The sequence below is a fragment of the Microcaecilia unicolor genome, chromosome 4 (genome assembly GCF_901765095.1).
Source record: "Microcaecilia unicolor chromosome 4, aMicUni1.1, whole genome shotgun sequence".
Taxonomy (NCBI): domain Eukaryota; kingdom Metazoa; phylum Chordata; class Amphibia; order Gymnophiona; family Siphonopidae; genus Microcaecilia; species Microcaecilia unicolor.
The window spans coordinates 320,685,206-320,706,170 of NC_044034.1; the positions used below are offsets into that span (position 1 = coordinate 320,685,206).

Sequence of the window (20,965 nt, forward strand, 5' to 3'; positions counted from 1 at the left end):
CCGGGAAGATTTGAGTAAAGACAGCTCAACACCTAAGAAGTCAGATTTTCAGGATATCCATAATAAATATGCATGAGATAAATTTGCATGCACTCCCTCCATTGTATGCAAATCTATCTCATACATACTCATTGTGGATATCCTGAAAACCTGACTTGCTAGGCGTGTCCTGACGACTGGGTTGAGAACCACTGGTGTAGGGTTACATGGGGATTTAAGGGGAATTATATCTAAATTATATATTGTGCTACAAGAGGGTAGTCCAGAAGTGCTGAACCTCATAGCAAAATGAGAGGAAGAGCTGAGAGGGGAGGAAAGACGGAGTGGGAAAAGAATTTTATAAATATTGGGAAAATATCCATTTTGGCTAATCTGGTTGAAAATGGATTAAAGATACTTCATTACTGGCATCACATGCCAGAACAATTTTGCAGATGACAAATGGCTAGAAATGTAAGGAGAGGAGACAAAAACTTCTTCAGGTATATTAGTGAAAGGAGAAAGACTATAAGGGGAATTGTGAGACTAAAAGATACAACAAAACGCTATGTAGAAAATGATGAAGAAAAAGCCAATTTGCTAAATAGATACTTTTGTTCTGCTTTCACTGAAGAAAACCCTGGGGAAGGACCAAGAGGGACTGGCAAAAGTACACCTGAAAATGAGGTGGATAGAGCGCCGTTCACAGAAGAGAGTGTGTATCAACAACTTGGAAAGCTAAAGGTGGACAAAGCCATGGGGCCGGACGGGATCCACCCCAGAATACTGAGGGAGCTCAGAGAGGTTCTGGCGGGTCCTCTTAAAGACTTGTTTAATAAATCCTTGGAGACGGGAGAGGTTCCGAGGGATTGGAGAACGGCGGAGGTGGTCCCACTTCACAAAAGTGGTGATAGGGAAGAAGCTGGAAACTACAGGCCGGTAAGCCTCACTTCGGTTATTGGAAAAGTAATGGAAGCCATGCTGAAGGAAAGGATAGTGAATTTCCTGGAAGCCAATAAGTTGCAAGATCCGAGACAACATGGTTTCACCAAAGGGAAATCGTGCCAAACGAATCTCATTGAATTCTTTGACTGGGTGACAGGAGAATTAAATCAAGGACGTGCTATGGACGTCATCTACTTAGATTTCAGCAAGGCTTTCGACACGGTTCCCCACAGGAGGCTCTTAAATAAACTAGACGGCCTGAAGATAGGACCTGAAGTGGTGAACTGGATTAGGAACTGGTTGACGGACAGACGCCAGAGGGTGGTGGTGAATGGAGTTCGCTCGGAGGAGTGAAAGGTGAGTAGTGGAGTGCCTCAGGGATCGGTGCTGGGGCCGATTCTGTTCAATATATTTGTGAGTGACATTGCCGAAGGGTTACAAGGTAAAGTTTGCCTTTTTGCGGATGACACCAAGATTTCCAACAGAGTGGACACCCCGGAGGGTGTGGAAAACATGAAAAAAGATCTGAAGAAGCTAGAAGAATGGGCTAACGTTTGGCAATTAAAATTCAATGCGAAGAAATGCAAAGTGATGCACTTAGGGAGTAGAAATCCAAGGGAGACGTATGTGTTAGGCGGGGAGAGTCTGATAGGCACGGACGGGGAGAGGGATCTTGGGGCAGGGGCGTATCTGTAATGGGGCCAACGGGTGCCTGGCCCCCGTACATTTGGCCCTGGCCCCCGCTACCACCGCCAACCCTCCCGTGCTGCCAGTGGAAGCCTATGGGAGGGGGCGAAAAACGGCCCCCGCACTTCGGGCTCTGGCCCCCCCTACCAGGGAAAGTCAGATACGCCCCTGTCTTGGGGTGATAGTATCTGAGGACCTGAAGGCGACGAAACAGTGCGACAAGGCGGTGGCAGTAGCTAGAAGATTGCTAGGCTGTATAGAGAGAGGAGTGACCAGCAGAAGAAAGGAGGTTTTAATGCCCCTGTATAAGATGTTGGTGAGGCCCCACCTGGAGTATTGTGTTCAGTTTTGGAGGCCGTATCTTGCGAAGGATGTTAAAAAAATGGAAGCGGTGCAAAGAAAAGCTACGAGGATGGTATGGGATTTACGTTCCAAGACGTATGAAGAGAGGCTTGCTGACCTGAACATGTACACCCTGGAGGAAAGGAGGAACAGGGGTGATATGATACAGACGTTCAAATATTTGAAAGGTATTAATCCACAAACTAATCTTTACCGGAGATGGGAAGGCGGTAGAACGAGAGGACATGAAATGAGATTGAAGGGGGCAGACTCAGGAAAGATATCAGGAAGTATTTTTTCACAGAGAGGGTGGTGGACGCTTGGAATGCCCTCCCGTGGGAGGTGGTGGAGATGAAAACGGTAACGGAGTTCAAACATGCGTGGGATATGCATAGAGGAATCCTGTGCAGAAGGAATGGATCCTCAGAAGCTTAGCTGAAATTGGGTGGCGGAGCAGTTGGGGGGAAGAGGGGGTGGTGGTTGGGAGGCGAGGATAGGGGAGGGCAGACTTATACGATCTGTACCAGAGCCGGTGATAGGAGGCGGGACTGGTGGTTGGGAGGCGGGAAATACTGCTGGGCAGACTTATATGGTCTGTGCCCTGAAAAGGACAGGTACAAATTCAAGGTAAGGTATACACATATGAGTTTGTCTTGGGCAGACTGGATGGACCATGCAGGTCTTTTTCTGCCGTCATCTACTATGTTACTATGTTACTATGACACAAAACCATTCAAGAAGAAGACAAAATTTTTATTCAGCAATAATTGTCCTGCTCTTAGGGCCTAACGCGGGCCTACCATGTGCTAAAAGGGCACTACTGTGGGAAGCCCTGAGGCATCCCATGGTAGTTTCCTGCTCAGCGCATACTAATCCCACACTGGAAAATATTTTTTATTTTCCAGCACGGGAGGCATGCCCATGGGCGGAGATTAGACATGCCTGTGCTAATTGGGTAGCGCAGGCACATTATTGCGAGCTACCCAATTAGTACCAAGTTCTATAAAATGATGGTAGATTTTTTGTGTCCTCAGTTTTGCAGCATTTGTATCAGACACAGGCCCAGTTGTGGGGGATGGGGGCCTACCAGAATAGGGCTCATGTTCTGTTGATTTCTAAGCCTGGGACGATTTTGGAGTGGGTAGAATCCTATCGCCCTCTCTCTCTGATTAACCAAGATATGAAATTATTGTCCAATATTTTAGTTCTCCGATTGAATCGAGTGTTCCCTAAATTAGTCCACGAGGACCAGACTGGCTTTGTGCCTGGTCGTTACGCCTCAGTGAATATTCATCATGTGCTTATGGCTTTGCGTTCTCTGGGAGCAGGGCCGGCGGCCTTGTTGAGCATTTGATCATGTTGCTTGGACTTATATGCATTGGATCTTGGAGAGATATGGGATAGGCTCCTCCTTTAGTACGTGGGTGCAGATTCTTTTTTTTTAATTTCATATTTATTAAATTTTTACATTAACATATTTAAAACATAAATGTCTTGGAAATCCAGAAAAAAAAATAAAGAATTATATAAATAACATTTTACATAAAGAAAATATATTATTGAAATATACTATTAATTTAGTCCCCTATATCAAAAGCAAAAACTTGAATCAAGATACTAGGATAATCAACAGAAGAAAAAAAAAAAGTAATCAAATTACAGAGCAGTTAGGGACAACAGTAGCCGACAGCCGACTTTACAGCATATTACTTATGAGATTGTTTCCAGGGGTCTATTCCCTTTTTCTTTAAGTTCAATGAATTCCAACAACTTTTTGGGGGTATAAAATACATAATTAACAGATTCTAAAGATATACAACATCTGCAAGGAAAGTTTAACACAAAAAGACCACCTAAATTCAAAATCCTGGATTTATACAAAAGAAATTCTTTTCTCCTTTTTTGCGTATTTCTTGCAATGTCTGGAAAAATTTGAATCTTGCCCCCAAGAAAAAGGTCATTTAAATGACAAAAATATAGTCGAAATATATTGTTTTTGTCTGGTTCCAAGGCAAATGTGACAAGTAACGTTGTTCTTTCAGTTACAATCTCAAGAGAGTTTTCCAAAAAATCTGTTAGATTAGGATTATCTTGAGTTAATCCTTTGGAACCCTTTATTCCTGATAGATACTGGGCCCTCATTATGGGCGGAAAGCCCTCCTCTGGGATCTCCAGTATTTCTCTAAAATATTTCTTGAGCATATCGGCTGCGGGTAACAGTGGACATTTTGGAAAATTTAAGATTCTTAAATTATTCCTACGAGCGGTGTTTTCCAAATATTCAATTTTTCTTTCTTGGATCTCTCTTTCTCTAATTAATTCTGATGTAACATTTTGTAATTTATGCAGTTCCCCTTCAAACTTATCATTTTTCCCAATTTGCTCTTGAAGTTTAACAGACAAATCCTGATGTCCTTGTTTTAACTTGGAAATTTCGTCTTTCATTAAAGTATTCATCTGTAGTAATGCAGTACTTACACCCTGTTTTGCGTCCCATAAGGTCTCCAGTGTGACTACAGCTGGTCTTCTAATTTCTCCAGAATTCCCCGGCGTTAACCTCCCAGGAGTAGAAGAACAGGGTTGACTCTGTCCCTGTTCCGACGTTTCACTTTCTGGGGTTGAAGATCCCCTGGGTCCTCCTACCACAGTAAAGGTAGCGTTCTCCTCCATTCTCTGTGGCCCCCGTGGAGAAAATTCGAGGCCGGGTTGCTGGGGCACTGTAAGCGAGGTAGGACTCAACGAAACTCCCTCTATTCTGCGCTCCGCCCCCGAAAGAGCAGAGCTGATCGAAGCAGGATCCCGCTGAACCTGGGAAGCGATACCAAAGCTGTCGAGGGTCGTCTGGCGGGTAGATGGCATCAAGTGCGGGACCATGGAGGTAGGTGCCGCAGTTTCCCCTTCCGCTTACCCATCTCTCGAATAGCAAACAGAGCCCACACGGCAGATTAATCGACAGCCTACAGAGCGTCGCTTCCACACCACTGCTCAAATCGCCATCTTGATTCCAACTCTCCAACTGCATGTGGGTGCAGATTCTTTATGAAAAACCCACGGCGCGGTTGCTGTTTAATAGGGAATTAACTGATCCTTTTTTTCTGGCCTGGAGAATGAGGCAGGGGTGCCATTGTCAACTCTGCTTTTTATTTTGACACTGGAACCCCTGGCCCAAAATATCCAGTTAGCACCTAATATTCAGGACATTCTGCTGAGGGCCCATGAGCAGAGGATACACCTCTTTGTTGATATGTTAATCTTTTTGGCCAGACCAGCTGAGGATCTCATTAGGATGATTGCTTCCTTTGGACATTTTTCTGGGCTACAGATTAATTATGAGAAATCAAAGTATCTTGGTGGCTGGGTTTGTGTGTGGCTTACCTGGCCATGCCCCTTCACAAGGCCCAGGAGACCATGCGCTATTTGGGAATTCAGTTAATTTCTGATCAGCGTCGCTTGTATCACCTCAATATACATGCTCATTTGGAAAAAATTAAATGGCTATGTGAGTGTTGGAAAAATCTTCTGCTCTCTTTGATGGGGCTTTGCAAGTTGTTTTAGATGGTCATATTATTCAAGCTTTTGTACCACCTTCAGATGGTCCCATTTTGGGTATTGAAGAAGAAGGAACTCTTTTATAAAGGCTTCTTGCAAGCATTCTTGTGGTGGGGGCAAAGTCCTTCAGTTGAGTTATGCCAAATTGACTTTAGACAAACTGAGAGGGGTTCTGGGGGTGCCAAACCTCTGTATGTATAATGTGGCGGTGGTAATGCACTGGATAAGGGAACTCTATGGCAGACCCACTCGATATGCGCTCGCTGAATTATGCACTAGTGGGACTTGGGACTTTATGACTCTACTGCAGGTAACATCTAAATGTAGACATGTTGATTCTGCCTTTCGCTAATATTCTGTAACAGAATCTTGGTGCCCAGATGACGTTATACAATTCACCATCAGCGCACGGTATTTAGATGCCTAAATAGTGGTGCCCAGTTGTAGAACTGTCCCCATGTAACATAGTAACATAGTAGATGATGGCAGAAAAAGACCTGCAAGGTCCATCCAGTCTGCCCAACAAGATAACTCATATGTGTTACTTTTGTGTATACCTTACCATGATTTGTATCTGTCTTTTTCAGGGCACAGACCGTAGAAGTCTGCCCAGCACTAGCCCCGCCTCCCACCACTGGCTCTGTCATCCAATCTCGGCTAAGCTCCATAGGATCCATTCCTTCTGAACATTATCATTTGCTACTGGTTACAATGTGATGGAGATGCATGGGACAGTGGCACACTGTGGTTAAACTGAAAAACCCAACTTTAAGAATTTATCCTGATAACTTCAGGAGTGACCTGAACCATCTATCTTTGAAAATCCCCTGAATGACTGGATAATTTTTGCCTAGCCAATTTGCTGACTAGTTAAAGTGTAGCTGCTGCCTGCTGCCAAAGAGGTGGAAGAATTAGGGAGTGCAGAGAGCTTCTCAAAATCTGGCAGATTTATTCCACTTTACAACTAAACATATCAGTAAAGATGACAGCAGTTCCTGATACTACATTCCAGGAGTGGAGGAGTAGTGTAATGGTTACAGCAGCGGGCTAACACACGGGGGGGGGGGGGGGGGGGGGGGGGGGGAGCCAGGTTCTTGGACTGAGGGAGTAGTGTAATGGTTAGAGCAGCAGGCTGAGACACAGGGTAAGACAGGTTCAAATTCCTCTGCTGCTCCTTGTGATCTTGGGCAAGTCATTTAACGTACCATTACCTCAGATACAGTTTTAGATTGTAAGCCTTTCAAGGGCAGGAAAAATACCTACTGTACCAGACTGTAACTTGCCTTGAGTTAGAACTGAAAAAAGGTATGAATGAAATCCAAAATTCCTTCCCTTCCCTAATAATAAAAAAAAGGGTCTAGGTGAGAGAGCCCTACCACCTGTGACTGCCCTCAGACACCTCCTCGCCCACCTAGAGCTTCTGCCTGGCTTTGACACATCCAGGCTACAGGAGTGAAATAAGCCATAGGTCTATCTTTTAAATTAATCAATTTTATATCTGAAGCATGAGATAAATGAGACAGTCTGTGCCCTGAGAAAGGCAAGGACAAATCAAACTTGGGTATACATATAAAGTATTACATATCATGTAAAATGAGTTTATCGTGTTGGGCAGACTGGATGGACCATTCAGGTCTTTATCTGCCGTCATTTACTATGTTACTATATATTTGTGGTAGCTGAAAACACATTCATTGAGATTTATAGATAAAAAATCTGTTCTGATCCCCCAAAAAACTGAAGAAATCATGCACACACCCTCAACCAGTAAATACTGTAATTAATTCCTGAAGTCAGAATAAACTGCCCTGAAGGTTCTGTTATAGTCTTTGTGGTTCTTTCCACTGTGATACTTTAAGCATCTCTCCTGTGGCAAACTTCTGCTGCCCTTTTCTTGTCTGTAGTTATGACTCTGCAAGAGGGCAGTGTGACCAAAAAAAAAATCCCTATAATTTATAAATGAGGCCATTTCTGAAATGTGGAAGCCGAAACCACTCTTCCGTTCTGCATCTGAACTTCATGTATAAATAAAATAATGATTCAGCAGGAACAGTTAGTGGGGGAGGGAGAGGAAGGGAAAGAGCCTTTAGAGCCTCCTGCAGCCAGGCTCTGCTTGATTTGGAAACCCACTCCCCCTACCAGCCTGCACTCATCATTGAGTTATTTTCGTAATGAGCAGGAACTGTGAATGACTGTGCTCTTCTCCTTTGGCCCCTAAACCACCTTTAATAAACCAAAGCCCACTGGGGGGGGGGGGGGGGGGGGGGGGAGGGGAGGAGACAGGTGGGTCTGGGTCAGATCCTAGAGTTGCAGTAATAAAAGTGACCCAGAAATTATTGCAAACATCTGGGAATCAAAAGCAGATCTTTCAATTTGCTCAGTTCAAGGAAGAAAACTGTGGACAGTCCTGCCTTATCAACTTGCTTCCAAAAGCGGTGTGGTATTTGTAGTCTCTGATTCAACCCATTGAAATCAGTGCCACATTTTATTCATTTATTTATTGGGCTTTATTAACTGCCTTTATGAAGAGATTCACCGAAGGCAGTGTACAGCAAAAACTTACAATTTTGTTAACAGCATAACAATAGTAAAAATGATCAATTATAAACATAAATACAATAAATGAGGTAAATTTGAAAACAGCAAACTAAAACCTAATAATAGGACTAACATGAAACAAGATAAAAAAATATACACATTTAACAGCACTGGAATTCAAATAACAGAGATATAATACGATGTAAGCAAAATACTAATGAAACATCTAAGAAGCACACATTAGAACATTCAAATAACATAGATATGATACTAATGCTTTTCTACTATACAGCTTACCATATAGCTGAGGTACCAAGTGCAGATATATAGATGAGGACAAGATAGGTGGTACAGAATCAGTTGGAATAAATAGATGGGTGGCTAAACTCAAGGCAAATTCTTTGTACAGTTAAACAAGATATAAGGAACTGGTCTGAGTTACAGTGTGTGTAGCAAGCAAGTCCAGTTGCAGGGTGGTGTATAATCAGTTACCCTATGTATTAAAGGCTTGGGAAAAGAGCCAGGCTTTTACCTGCTTCCTGAAGTAGAGGTAGTCTAGAATTAGACATAGCCCCTCTGGGAGTAAGTTCCAGAGCCTAGGGGCTATGCTGGTGGATATCACATTGTACAATTTCCTTTGATGAGGGTATAGATAGTGAAGCACCTTGAGAGGGACCTTAGAGGTCTCAAAGGTGTGTAAAGGGCTAACTTATGCTTTCGGTACTCTGGCCCATTTTGTCTGAGGACCATGAACATCAAACAAATTTAGCCCTGTAAGGTACTGGTAGCCAGTGTAGTTTTTGCAAGAAGGGTGTGATGTGGTCATGCTGCTTGCAGCCTTCTATCAGTTGGGCTGTAGCATTCTGAATTAATTGGACCTAATACAAACTCTTTTGGGTTAGGCCAGTGTACAGGGCATTACAGTAGTCTAGTCGTGATGTTATCATGGCATGGACCACTGTGCTCAGACTCATCTTATCAATATATAGAGAGATTTTGTAGCTGCTGCATAGGATAGAGGCAATTTTTAAAGGTTGCTTGAGTTTGTGGGATCAGAGTGAGTCTAGCAGTATCCCAAGATTCCTGACCTGTGATGATAGTGTTCTTAGAAATCCAGGACTGGTCTATATCTCCTTCTGGAACTGGGTAATGTGGCAGAGATTCATTGCAGGAATAGAAATTATTTTCATACCAATTGCATTCTTGTAAAGCAGGGGTGGGCAGCTATGGTCCTTGAGGGCCACAACCCAGTCACGTTTACACGATTTCCGCAATAAATATGCATGAGATTAATTTGCATGTACTGCTTCTATTGTATCTGCCCAATAAAGATCTCTTGTTTGTTCCAGTCTCGAAGGCCCTTTTGTGCTTTTTTTTTTCTTTGCTGTTTCCATAGTATATAAATAGATCTAATGCATATTCATTGTGGAAATCTTGAAAACCCGACTAGATTGTTGCCCACCCCTATTGTAAAGCCTGTGGCTACTTTTCATCCACAGCTTCTGCACTAATTTTCAAATGAACATACACACAACTGCTCACTTTTAACTGCCTAAAGGAAATAGGACCCACAAGCATATCAGTCTGCTTTCTCTAACAGAACTTTTTCTGACTAAAACAACACATGTAGTTTTGCAAATATAAAATCACACAAATTGTTGCAATCCCCACCCTAATCCCACCCTCAAAATGCATGTGGGTAAAATTAAAGAATTTTACCTACGTACAGTTTGTGGAAATGTCTTTGAAAATTGCTCATCCTGGGTAACTCTATTGCAGAGTGCCTTTAAACATATCAGAAGTAAATTTAAAATGATGAATTCTACTTTGTATTTTCTGGGTGTGGCTTTCTTCCATTTTACCCTTCCTGCAAAAAGTCCTCCAGTCCTTGAATCTGGGACAAGTGATATTGGCTCAGAGGTCCACAAGCAAGCAGCTATGATGTTAATCCTCCAGTAAAGCATGTTTCATTCAGAGGGCAAAAAGACTAAAGAGAAATGCAGCTTTCATCACTCTTTCTGGTTTTTTTTTCACAATAATCGTGTCACAGCTCGGTGTGGATGAGCCCTTGGACCGTAGCTGAGTTTAGGCTGCCTTCCTAACTCAGAGGCCCTGTGGCGGTAGGTGAGTCTCGCTTCAATGGAGACTAGGCCGGAGAGTAGCTCTGAGAAAAGCCCTTGGCGACGGCTTGATAGAGTCAAGGCTGGAGAGTGGATGGTACCTGGAGATCTGGAGTCCAGAAGATCCAGACCTGAATGGAACCAAGCTGGAACAGGATAAACTGGAACAAGGCTAGATCAAGGTTGCAACTCCTCCCTGGACAAGGCTAGATGACCCATTGCAAAGGAAATGAAGATGAGTCCTGAAGTCCCTTTTAAGAGCCCCAGCCATGATGTCATCAGTGGGCGTCTTCCTCGGTATCCTTTCACTGGCCCTTTAAAAACCAACTCCCTGCACACAACAAACCTAGGGGACTGGCACTGGCACCGACCTGCTCTCCTGGCATCCATGAAGGAGGAACCCACATGACTGGCGGGGCACCCCAGAGCAACAGAGACAGGAACGTGGGTATCACTTTGCACCAAAGAAGCTTGGGATCCTGGGAGGAGCCATGGGACCTGACTATGACACCCCCCAATGCCTCCAGGTGAGCCAGGATGCGGGGCATGGCCGTGGCTGTGACAAATTGAAGGGCAGGTAAATGGTGCATTTGAAGAGCTGTGCAGAAGGATTGGATCCTCAGAAGCTTAGCTGAAATTGGGTGGCGGAGCAGGTGGGGGGAAGAGGGGGTGGTGGTTGGGAGGCGAGGATAGGGGAGGGCAGACTTATACGGTCTGTACCAGAGCCGGTGATGGGAGGCGGGACTGGTGGTTGGGAGGCGGGAAATACTGCTGGGCAGACTTATATGGTCTGTGCCCTGAAAAGGACAGGTACAAATTCAAGGTAAGGTATACACATATGAGTTTGTCTTGGGCAGACTGGATGGACCATGCAGGTCTTTTTCTGCCGTCATCTACTATGTTACTATGAAGAGCTGTGGAGCTGGCAGATGTTGGACATTTTGGAGCAAGCTTTCTTTAGTGTTGCTCAGTGTCCCTTGCTCCCTCAGAAGGATAAATTCCTCTTTGCATGTACCCCATCTCCCCTCTGGCACCAGGAAGAGGTAAGTGATGCTATCCAGATGAGATCGTAAGAGTAACTGCATCAACCCAGCATAGACACTTCAATGTTCTTAGTAATTCAAGGTTTACTGAAGAAGCTGGCAGATGATTTGGGGATCCTTTCTGTCAGTACCCGATGCTTTCTCTCAAATGTCTTCTAGTTTCTACATCTCCAGTACAAACTGGAATTACTAAAAGCATAAAAGGTTTGCCAATAAACACTGCATGTCAAGTTACCAATTCCAATTACTGGCTCATAGGCAGACAAATCCCGGGGTCATTCTACACACAGATCTAATCAAAAAGGACTTTTCCCCCCTTCCATAATCACATAAGAAAATCTTCCACCTCCCGCTTAGACAGAAATCATCAGCTTTATAGGGTGACATCCTAGTTAAACTTGATAGGATTCAATAGTGCAGTGGTCTATGTTAATTTTTAAGCTAGGGCCACTTTGAATTGTAACGATCTGAAGGAAAGTCACCAAATATCTTCCTATCTGGGGCCAAGACACTGCTGACCAGTGCGTGCCAATGACATCCATCCCCACCAGCCTTCATGGTGGAGGGGGAGAGGGGGTGTATGCTCAAGGTTGTGAGCATTTCCAAATGTATTCTCTTTATTTTCTGAAAAGATAAGTTTTCAAAAGTATCCTAAATGACAAGTAAAATTGAGATAGAAAAAACATCCCTGCAACATCTTTCCATAGACGCATTCGCTGAACTGCTAATAGCCCATCAAAAATACCTAACAATTATCTTCAAACTCTATTTAAAGGAACAAAAGAAAAGCGCGCAAGCATGTATTTCGGGATCTGCCCTTGCAACACTTTATAGAGAGTACAAGCCAGTTTAAATAATAATCTGGCAGTAATTGGCAACCAGTGAAGTTTAAAATTAAAAGGGAGTGCATGATCATAATTAGACTAAAAATCAATCTAACAGCCATGTTCTGTACCGTTTGTAGTCCCCTTAACATAGCCTTCGATCAACCCAAATAAATCAGGTTACAATAATCCAAACTTGATAACAACAAGGAGTGAACTAACCGTTTATAGTGATTGGTATCAAAAACTTTAGCTTGGTTTCTTCATTAAGTGGGTGCACCTAAAGGCTGGCGTGTAAATGCCATCTTATGCTAGTATTCTATAATGGAATTTGAGTGCCCAGATCCCATTATAGAATTCACACTTAGCACCCAGCATTTTGGCACTTAACTTTTGATGCACTTTGTAGAATTGACGCCCATGGGGGCAATTCCATAAGTGGATGCCTCTTTCTAAGCATCCCGGTGCTGTACAGTGAAAGCCCAGATTCAGTTATAGAATTACTAACGTATCCCAGCATTAGCACACTTTGCATTTACACACCAGCAGTTACACCAGCCATAGACCTAGCATAACTGCAGGCATCGAAATGTGGCAAGGAAGTATGCAACTTATTTATTCTGTAAGGGACTGCATTGCCCATGCCCCTCCCATGATCCACCCATGCAAACTCCCCCTTGCATTTATGTGCTATGCACTCCTGGGCAGATGCATTTCAGCTAAAACTCAAAGCAGAAAAAACACAATGTCTTATACTCACCTCACAACATAACGCTAGAAAGTTCACTACCATAACCACACCAAATGTTTCCCTTCCCATCTCAAACACTCTGAAAATTCTTGGAGTTACCATTGATCGAAATCTTACACTCGAAAGCCACGTGAAGAATACAACTAAGAAGATGTTCCACTCCATGTGGAAACTCAAAAGAGTAAAACCTTTCTTCCCAAGATCCATTTTTCGCAACCTAGTACAGTCAATGGTACTAAGTCACCTAGACTATTGCAACACACTCTATGCTGGCTGCAGAGAACAGACTGTCAAGAAACTCCAAACAGCCCAAAATACTGCAGCCAGACTCATATTTGGAAAAACAAAATATGAAAGTGCAAAACCCCTAAGAAAAAAACTACATTGGCTCCCACTTAAAGAACGTACCACGTTTAAGATCTGCACGATTGTTCATAAAATTATTTACGGAGATGCCCCATCCTACATGCTAGACCTTGTAGACCTCCCTCCCAGAAATGCTAAAAAATCTGCCCGCACATTTCTTAATCTACACTTCCCCAGCTGCAAAGGAGTAAAATACAAACTAACACATGTGACCAGTTTTTCCTATACGAGCACGCAGCTGTGGAATGCACTATTTATTTTATTTTTTTATTTACGTCAATTTATATACCGTATCTTATTGCTACTGCAAGACAGAACGGTTTACAATTTATAAAAAAGAAGCAATACAATATGTACAGGTTGAACAAACATTAGAACTCCAGTCATTACAGGAAAGCACAGCAAACCCACAAACTAGCTACATAAGATGAAAAACAGTATAACTCATGATTTAGTATACAGGAGAACACCGCAAATACAATATTAAATACATAATATAATCTAACCAGACAAACAATACAGTTTTGATTTAATATATATTACAGATGCCCATTTATAACCTTTCTTCCATTATTCTAAATTCTGTTCTACACAATTGATAAAGTAGTATTTATTTATTTACCAACTAGCTTGAAAACAACTAACGAAATAACTTTCGCAAATCTCTGAAAACATATCTCTTCAACAAAGCCTACCTCGAGAATCCATAGCTTAATTATAACACTTCACCACTCCACCCTTCCCCGAATATCTTCTTTTTATAACTATTTAATTACTTCTTTTTGTTATCCTTGATCTTTTGTAACACCAATTGTATCTTTTACCCTGGAATGGCAATGCCATAACAGGTCTCTGTAAGCCACATTGAGCCTGCAAATAGGTGGGAAAATGTGGGATACAAGTGCAATAAATAAATAAATAAATAAATAAGTGTTCATTTACCCGCGAAAGTGCTGGTATTCTATATGTTTACATGCGCAAATGTTGACACCCAGTTATAAAAATTGCCCTTAAAGGAGAATCATTTCAGATTCACAAACAGCTCTGGTGCTTTTCTGGCTGTAACAGTTCCCCCATATTCAGACAAGAAGAAGTAGGCAGGGCAGCCATGAATCTGATCACTCCTTTTTGCTCTATACATGGTGCATGCTTGCCCCATCTCCCCAACAAGATCTTTGCTAGCCACCTGATCTCATATTTACCTTTGATATATAGGTTAGTCGCAAAGACCCAACTGCTTCTGCTCCAACGGGCAAATTCTGGAAGACAGCATAAAAGATGGTTAGATTGAGTAATATATCTCATTCCTCAACAAGCCTGAGAGCTCGCTGTCTATCTGCTAGTAAATACAATCCAAGTATCAGATTGGCAGTTATCAAGGCTTTGCACCTTTCGGGGAGGCAAGATGGCAGCACCTAGAAATTACTAGCTAAAACTACAGCACAGGTAGGATGGGAACATGAATGAGGGGATCAGAGAGAGGGGAAGGATTTGAGGAATGGGTTGGAAGGGTAAGACTGTGAGTAAGGGAATAGAGAAGCAAACAAGTGAAGGGAAGTAGGTGGAGGGAAGAGAGTAGCTGAAGGGATTAGGGGTGCTGCATGGTATAAATGAAGAGATTAGAGGAGAGTTGTGGGGACAGCATGGGTGAGGGGATTGGAGGCACCATAGGATGTAATTGAGGGGTTGGAGTTACTGCAGTGTGTGAGTGAGGAAAGCAGAGGGGTGCAGGAGTGTAGGGAAAGTGCAGCGATTGGAAGAGCAGAGAGATGTGAGTGAAGGGATCAGAGATGCTGTGGGGTATGAGTAATTGGCCTCATTTTCCTTCTCTTGATCTTCCTCTCTGATCCAGGATCCCTTCTTTCCCATTCCCTATTCCTGCTCTCCTCCCCCTCCTTCCCTTTCCCTCTCCTTCCATTGTTCCATGAACCTCCCTGTCCTCTCCCCATTCGCCTCCTACTGTCCTTCTATACCTTGTCTTTCCATACCTTACCCTTCTGTCTCTCCTGCTTCAGAGTTCATTTTCCCTCCTCTACAAGCCTCTCCTCCTCCCCATCCTTGAGATTGTTTCCCTTTACCTTTTTCTCTATCCCCTTCCTCCCTTCCCAGAACCAATCACTGAGATCCTTTTCCTCTCAAAAAGGGCCAAATTAATTGGCACACAAGAAATGTCATAAAATGACTATGTTTAATTAATTAAAATAATATGCAAATATATGCATTCCCTCATAATCAGCATGCTTTAAGTACAGTTTTTCCAGTGTGGTTTGACACTGAAATGAGTTTGATACCCCTGGTTTAGGTAGAGTGAACTCTGCTCAGATACAGTGAAATTGATTGTATGGCTTCTAAAGGTCTCATCCACCCTAGAATTCCCAAATCACATAGTGTGAAATACAGATTGTAACCTATTATATGTGATAGTCCTGAAGATACTCCTATACAATTTTTAAAATTAAATTTCCAAATCATAATATCAAAGAAAAAAAATCATTTGAAAGAAATAGTGATAATCATCAGGGTGTAACCAAGAAATTTAAATATTATATATATATATCACAGATATCGTCAACTATCCACATTTTCAGAGACTGAAGAACCCAACTACTAGAGAAAGCTAGATTAAAGGAAGAAATAATCTTAGAAGAAAATAAGAAGCCTTATCTAACTCATTTCAAAGAAATCTTTTTTTTTTTTGTCTTTTGGAATATTGGCATCTTGAGCTAGAACACCTCTACCCTCTTGGAAGGACTGTAACTGAGACAGTTCATAAAACACAAGGATTTACAAGAATATATGAACTGAAACTTAGCACCCATGTCCAAAATCTGTTGTCTATATTGAAGAAACGTCTTCCTCCTAGACTACATCCATCTAGAGACATCAGCAAATGTTGACATTTTACCCAAAGAAAATTTTAATAGAATAAAAAGAGCTACTGGCTAGATTTATCAAAGTGATGTACAGGTCTTCAGGAAAAGGTGAAATCTAACAGTAGAAGGCATTGGGGCCTCTAGGTAGCAGATCAGTTTAGAGCGTGAGCTTGAAGCCAGCCTCACACACATGGCTACTTTCTTTGCTTTGGCGTAGGGTAAGAAAAAGGGAAGGTTGGGTAAAAGTTTGAACAGAAACCCACACACAGTGAAAACTAGAATTCTGACACATAATTCTCCCCCCTCCCCATCCCAGCCAAAAAACTATAGCCAGATAGATTCAGATAGATAAGAAAAAAATCTGAGGGATGAGAGAGAACACTGTCCCTATGGCCCTCACAGCCTGTCTTGGGGTGGCATCTCACCTGGGGGTTATCCATGTACCATAGCAGGCGGCTGGCCTCTGTATCCAGGATGAAGTATCGCCGTAGGAATTTGCCACTGTTCTCATTTTGTTCAATATCTAGGAACCCGCAGATACGATTCTGTCGATCCAAATAAGGCATTCCTGCTTCTTTCTAGCATCACCCTGAAAGACAGGTACCTGTTCTTAAATATGCTACTGAATATACAAAAAAATAAATACCACTATGATATGTCTGGTGGAATTATCTTATTATGAACTCTTGTGTTTTTTAAATCCTTTTTATAAGGCCAGAGCATTTTGCTCAATAACTTGTCTCAGGAATGTATGGGAAACTAGTCAGACTCATCCATCCGTATCGCGTCTGTCTCTTTTTGTTAGAATGTATCATCTTGTCTTTGGTGGGAGCAGTCACAGGGAAGCCAGTCAGTGATCAGCTTGGCCCCCTACTTTCCATAATGGAGCAAGGCCTGCTAACACCACCACAACTCTGCTGTTGATGCCACATAAAATGGCTGCTGCCGCCAGTTTGATTCCAGATGAATCCAGCTCAGAAGTTACCAAAGCCCTATACTTGTGCAACCAAATGGCTGCTTTTGCTGCCTGAACCATCCCCTACAGTGAGATTTTAGTGTGAGATCTTCACTCAGGTTCCTACACAGGGACAAATTAAGGGTAGGTCAGGATTAACTCTATAGCATGCCCTAAACAAACAAGCACATTGGTTCCCACTATGATATAAATATATTTTTAAGCTCCCCACCCTCTAGAATAATCTCATTTATGCATGTATTCATTTCACTACTTGATATACCACCATTCAAACAAGAACATCTTAGCATTATAAGAACATAAGTGTTGCCATACTGGAACAGACCGAAGGGCCATCAAGCCCGGCATTCTGTTTCCAACAGTGGCCAATCCAAGTTACAAGTACCTGGCAAGATCCCAAAACAGTACAATACATTTTATGCTGCTTATCCTAGAAATAAGCAGTGGATTTTCCCCATGTCCATCTTAATAATGGCTTATGGACTTTTTTTTAGGAAGTTATTCAAACCTTTTTTAATCCCCACTAAGCTAACTGCTTTTACTACATGTGTATTTACCATAGAAATAAGGTATACACCAGACAGTAAAACAACCAACTGAACAGAAACATACAACTTCAATCCAAGAGGAATTTAATGGAAAAACACAATTACAATTCACCTGAAGAAAGAAATCAGAACACACCAGAAAAGAGGGTACACATCCAGTAATTCTGAGTTCAGGTATTAGAAAGAGGAATTAGGAAGAGGAACAGCTAGATCAGGGTAGGAAATGGTAAATAACTAGGTTTTAAACCCTGACTTAAATTTCAGATAAGAAATCTCAGTTCGCAAATCAGGAGGGTGTTCCAGAGCGAAGGGGCCAGGAAGCAAAAGGATGAACACTGGGTGAGATCTAGCCTAATTCTTGAAGGATTAGGGACAACAAGCAAGTTAGCCTGAGTAGACCTTAAAGGACACCAAATAGGCAGGAATCAACTCCCCCCCCCCCCCCCCCCACCAGTATATTCTCCTTTTTCATTCCCCTGCCTGAACATCACCAGTCAGCAGGAGTTAGCAAGCAGAGCTTCTCTTCTGCTACCACCTCCTTCTCTACAGTCAGAGCCATACAAGATTGGCAGGTCTTGCGAGATGACTGAGGATGCTTGTACTTACAGGATTCTGACGCTGGCTGCAGCAAAACACCCAGTGGTAAGGATGATAGACAGAAAGACCTCCATGGCAGTGGTGGCTCTAGATTATGCCCACTCTTTTTTCTTAACTTTATATTTATTGAGAATTTTAATATTACATCACAAGCATATAAAACTTGTTACAGCAAAGAGGTTAGAATACAAAAGATCCAAATACAAGGAAAAGATTACAAATAGGATTGCTCACTCCCAGTCTAACTGGGTCAAATATCTGCCTTGGGAGGTGCTAAGTTAATACATTGCACTGGGCCCCCTTAAGGAGCTCCTTCCATGGCTGAGATTTAGGGTTCTATCATGAAGTGATGGCACTCCTAAACTATGGCCTGATTTATTGAGTTGTAAGGGAGTTCCTGATAAGAAAATAAGAGAAGTCAATTCTGTTTCTGTTGGCACATCCCGAGGATTCTGGGCTTGGATGGATTAAGCTTAAGTTTATATGCCAAACCATTGAGCTACTGCTGAGATAAGGGAGGCCACTTTGGATTGGTCTGTCTATATTTTGATGTATAGTAGGGTGTGTCTTCTGCAAGGAGGTGACCTTGGATGTTGAAGTACTGAGTGAGGTCACAGAATGGAAGGATAGATGTAGATGTAGAAGAGGACTGAAGAACATGAAGACCTGTGGCATTCCACAAGTGAGCAACATTGGAATGGAGGATTTATTGACTAATGAAATGGACAAGGATTTGTCAGTCAAGAATGGTTTGCACCATTTAAATACTGTGCTTTTCAGGCTAATGTCTTCTAGATGTTGAAGCTGGAGTAGAGGGTCTACAGTATACAGATCTAACAGGATTAGAAGGGAGTTGCCATCTTGATAACAGGTCAGACTCTTTTTTGAAGCTGGATTGGTAAGAATGAGGGATGCAAATCAACCTCTTCAATGAAATCAAGAAGTTGAAAGAACATTTTCTCCATTGCTTTTGAGATAAAAGTGATCACCACAGTTTTGGGTCAAAGTCTGGGTTTTTTTTTAGATGGTTTTGATTACTGCTTTTTTGAGTGGAGAAGGCAAACAGTTTTGGATCAGGATGGCGTTTATCATACAGAGTAGCCAGGGGCCAGATGTTGCCTCAGGTCAGTGGAATTTGGGGAGCCTGGGATCTAGCAGATTAGAGGACAAATTTGATTCTCTGAAGGACCTTCTACATCTCTCTAGTGAAGATCATATTAAACTCAGTCTGGGGTGATAAGAACTGGCCTGGGTTAAATGGCCATAGTCAGTAAAGAAATACAGATTGTGTTCTTTTCAGATAGGTCTGCAGAAGGCAAAGAATGAGAGATGGTATCAAAAGAAGTACAGATTGCCAAATCTTCAAGGTGATGTGTTCGGCAAAATCATTGGCTAAAGGACACTCTGTAGTGTACAGATTGACAAGGATTTTGGTTTGGCAAATTTCTTCACTAACTGGAATATTTTCCTTGTGTTATTTTGAGTTAATTGGAGATATATGCCTTTTTCATCGAGAAAATGAATGGCTCTGAGCAGTTGCCTCACAAGTTGTATGAAGGTGTCATGGCTGCATGGTAGTTTATCTCTAGAGATAGTTCTAAGACAGTACTTCTCAATCCAGTCCTTGAGGCACACTTACTTAGTCTCATCAGTTTTTCAGGCTATCCACAATGAATATGCATAAGATAGATTTGCATGCAGTTCCTCCTTGGTATATAAATCTATCTCATGCATACTCGTTGTGAATATCCTGAAAACTTGAAGGGACTAGGTATGCCTCAAGGACTGGATTGAGAAGCACCGCTGCAAGGCAAGGATTCTCATCCCAGTCCTCAGGGCACAACTAGCCATTCAGGTTTTCAGGATATCCATAAAGAATATGCACAAGATATATTTGCATAGAATGGAGGTAGTACATGCAAATTTGTCTCATGCAAACTCATTGTGGGTATCCTGAAAAGCTGACTGGCTAGGTGTGTCCTGAGGCTGGGTTGAGAACCACAGCTGTATCGCTAATCATGGTCAAAGACAAGTCCATCAACCAAAGTGCAGGTCTGATGTGGGTACCATGTGGTACCACCAGTTAGTGACAATCGCTGGAAATAGTTCCAGCATATGGATGATAGTGTCAATTTTTAGAACTGTGCATGTCAAATAAAATACATTTGAGAAACTGATTAATCAAAAACATGGACAAGCTCAAGTACATTACTGATCAATGTTTTTTAAAAAAAATTGTAGCTCAATTTACTTCATATCGCCTCTTTAAACAGCAGAATTAACCCGAAACATCTCAAAGGTCAGTATTAAAAAGGTACTTCAATTGCTAGTGTGTTCAAGGCTAAGGCTACAACTGCTTCTGTTCTTAGAACAAAAGCCACAAGTCCAGGGTCCCAGTCTTCTCTGGGGACCTCACAACCAGTCAGGTTTTCAGGATAGCCATGGTGAATATGCATGAGATAAATTTCCATAAGTTTGAGACTTAGTATATACAGACTTATTTCATGCAAATCCATTGTTTGTATACAGACGACACAACTGGTAATGGAGTTATGCCTAGGACTTCCCAAACCTGTTTTGGGGTCCTTAACATGAAAGAGACAGGCTGAGCCAGTCCTGGTTCTAGCCACATTACAAAGATCAGTATTCTTCAAGGCTGCAGCAGAGCCAGCTGTAATAACAGCAAAGAACCAGCGGACATCATTGAGGTTCTGTGAGTGCTCTGAAAGGGAGTCTCTGCCGCATCCTACCCCCACAGGAACAGGAAGTCTGACATAGAGGGGGCAGGACATGGCAGAGACTTCTTTTCAGTGCGCTCACAGAGGCT

General features: G+C 42.3%; 1 protein-coding gene across 4 annotated transcripts in view; it reads right to left on the reverse strand.

Annotated features, from left to right (window-relative positions):
- The window catches only part of PLEKHA2 (pleckstrin homology domain containing A2), a 142,152-nt gene that overhangs the window by 89,110 nt on the left and 32,077 nt on the right, over positions 1–20,965 (reverse strand). For all 4 annotated transcript variants that reach the window (XM_030201910.1, XM_030201911.1, XM_030201909.1 and 1 more), the window contains exons 2-3: positions 16,443–16,606; positions 14,347–14,403 (exon numbers count right to left, since the gene is read on the reverse strand). In XM_030201910.1, the coding sequence (XP_030057770.1) occupies positions 14,347–14,403; positions 16,443–16,583 (198 nt within the window). In that variant the 5' untranslated portion in view covers positions 16,584–16,606. The remainder of the gene's footprint in view (positions 1–14,346; positions 14,404–16,442; positions 16,607–20,965) is intronic.